Consider the following 2,480-nt stretch of genomic DNA (forward strand, 5'->3'; position numbering starts at 1 on the left):
AAAAATGAACTTAAATGATTTTAGCATATGGCTGCAATATAACAAAGAGTGAAAAATTTAAGGGGGTCTGAATACTTTCCGTACCCACTGTATATAAAAATGAATTTGTTGATTACTTTAAATTTGAGTGAGATCTGGAGAGGGTGGAGTGGGGCCATCACAACTTTTATCACGGCTGAGTTATTAGTGCTGAAAATAGTCTAAATGTGCTTTATAAATAAAGTGGCTTAATGTAGATCAGAAGCCATCATACCTGATGATTAGAGGTCACTGGACAGGTTATTCTTTCTAATGAGGGCCTCTTGGACTTTTGGCATTGGAATCTTTAAAACTGTCACTTCTAAGATGTTGAAGTTGTACTGTACCAAAACATCTCTGAAACTAAATACTGCAGTTAGGTGCACCTTGCTAAACAATAAACACTTAATGGTGTGCTGAGCAGGACTGATGCTGTATTAATTTTTTTATGTTGAGGCTGATGACTTAATGGGGGAGGGAAAAGCCCCACATGCATTTGTGAAAATAAATGTTTATTGAAAGCAGTTTAGGTCACAAGTCCTTACAACATTATCACAGAAAAATAAAGCTGCATTAACAAATACATTTTCTCTGAAGATAGATTTACCACTTGCAACGCTGTACTGTATAAATCATAACCCTCTCATATCAAAGCATTCTGAACACAAAATGATTCTTCATTGACATTTCCCAGTTACACCACAATCAAATATTGCTAAAAAACAGCCCACATACCTGAAATACTGTAGAGAAAATATTTCAGTGTCATTTTCATTGAGGGCTCCAGTAGTGAAAAGTTCTTGTTATAGTTTACAGGCATGTAATGAGAAAATGAAATGATGACAGGGCTAACCAATACAAGGCAATATGGGGAAAGCTACTGTCTGATCCAAGAAAAAGGTAAGTGGAAGTCAAACACAAACATTTTGAAATTCATTCAATAAAACTCAATATTTAAAAAGGTTCTACACATTTACAGAGTAAATTATCAATATTGATATATTGCTCAGCTCTGGGTTTTGAGACTGGTAATGAGTCATACACACAAAACAACAGTTTTACATAGACACTAATTGTATTGCAATACCAAGTTAAGAATGAATACCATACATAAATATTGACAACACCTGAGATGAGAGTACTGATCAGTGGTGATCATCATGTGATCTCTGATGACCAAAGTTGTATCCCTGGTTGGAACTCTGAGCGCCTGATTGATAGCCACTTCCATGCCCCCAGTGCCTGTCTCTGTCACGCCAGTGTTTTTGCCCATGATGGCCTCCTCTCCAACCTGGGTGTCCCCACCCACCTCTGTGTCCACGGCGGTCCTGGTACCTAGATGGAGATAGATTAACAATCTTCAACAACCAGTAGTAATGCATGCATGGAATGTGCACAAAGTTCTGCTTATAAATGTGCAATAAATAATCTTTTTTTTTTAAAATCAGTCAATTTTGCTGTGTTCACTATTTGTTACACTGTATAAACCACTGATGAAGTATTGCTGGATTTGTATTATCTGAAAAACTAACTGTATATGAATAAAAGACAGAAGTGACTGTTGTGCATACCTAAATTTTTTAAATATGAAGTTAGAATTAACAACAACCCAACCAACAACCTTGGGACAACGTGGAAGACAATGTTCCGAGATCTTGATCTCAATGAGACTATCAATAACATTTAACTAACATCACCTGTACGACAGCTGGATTTACCAGAACCAAAAACATATAGTCTAATCATGAACATGGTATGTAGATTACAGGTCATAAAGTATATGTCTCGACCCACTTTGCATGCTAACGTTACTGTAAGCTACCTGTTATCCCTGCCTCTCTGGTTTCCTCCTCCACGACTCCTAAAGTCCTCTACAATGGGTGGGGGGTCAGCTGGACGGTTCAGGTACTCCTGGTATTCATGGTCCTCCGATGAAAATCTGTGGCCAAACAGCTCCTCGTACTTCTGCAGGTTTTCCGTTGTCTCGGTCATTCTGGAACTTAGCCACAAAGGAAAGGTTACTGAAGGTGTGGCTATCACGACAAAGTTACTAACACCACTATATGTATTTAACGTTATTATGTGTACTGGAGAATAAGGCTGTTTTGTCTTGTGTTGCTATGCTACAAATCAAACTCCCCAGGCGGAACAATACAAAAGAGACTAATGTGGATGCAATTAACTTAGCGGTAGCCGATAATATGAACCACACAGACATCACAATTAAAAGCATGATGACGCTAACACCTTAAAAACTCACCTTTACTGACCTGAACGTTACTATTTTTAGCTACTCACGAAACCATACAACTACGGTGCGGAGGAGTACGTCACTGAAACCATTCCCCCCCGGAACAAATGAACATCGTTTAAGTGTTCCGGGAGCGCACGCACCTGTTAGTGATTGATGCCTGTGGGTTACAAACGACCACTATCAAAATGTTTAAAGCATGTTACGTAAT

General features: G+C 38.5%; 1 protein-coding gene across 2 annotated transcripts; it reads right to left on the reverse strand.

Moving 5' to 3' along the window:
* Window positions 1–496: 496 nt before the first annotated feature.
* Window positions 497–2,384, reverse strand: ramac (RNA guanine-7 methyltransferase activating subunit). 2 transcript variants are annotated; one of them, XM_020605803.1, is made up of 3 exons: window positions 2,289–2,377; window positions 1,841–2,017; window positions 497–1,353 (listed from the first exon to the last, which is right to left on the reverse strand). In XM_020605803.1, exons 2-3 carry the CDS (start codon window positions 2,008–2,010, stop codon window positions 1,164–1,166), a joined length of 360 nt encoding a protein of 119 aa, XP_020461459.1. In that variant the 5' UTR covers window positions 2,011–2,017; window positions 2,289–2,377; the 3' UTR covers window positions 497–1,163. The 2 variants fall into 2 exon arrangements, with proteins under 2 accessions (XP_020461459.1, XP_020461458.1); XM_020605802.1 differs by having other exon boundaries at window positions 500–1,353; window positions 2,279–2,384.
* Between the last annotated feature and the right edge of the window lie 96 nt (window positions 2,385–2,480).

Source organism: Monopterus albus, unplaced genomic scaffold (assembly GCF_001952655.1).
Source record: "Monopterus albus unplaced genomic scaffold, M_albus_1.0 scaffold72.1, whole genome shotgun sequence".
Lineage (NCBI taxonomy): Eukaryota > Metazoa > Chordata > Actinopteri > Synbranchiformes > Synbranchidae > Monopterus > Monopterus albus.

Bases quoted from the DNA above. Each gene is read 5' to 3' on its own strand.
- ramac (XM_020605803.1), bottom strand. From the start codon at position 2,010: ATGACCGAGACAACGGAAAACCTGCAGAAGTACGAGGAGCTGTTTGGC. The intron at 1,354-1,840 runs GTAGCTTACAGT...ATCTCCATCTAG, and splicing joins CAGAGAGGCAGGGATAACAG to GTACCAGGACCGCCGTGGAC.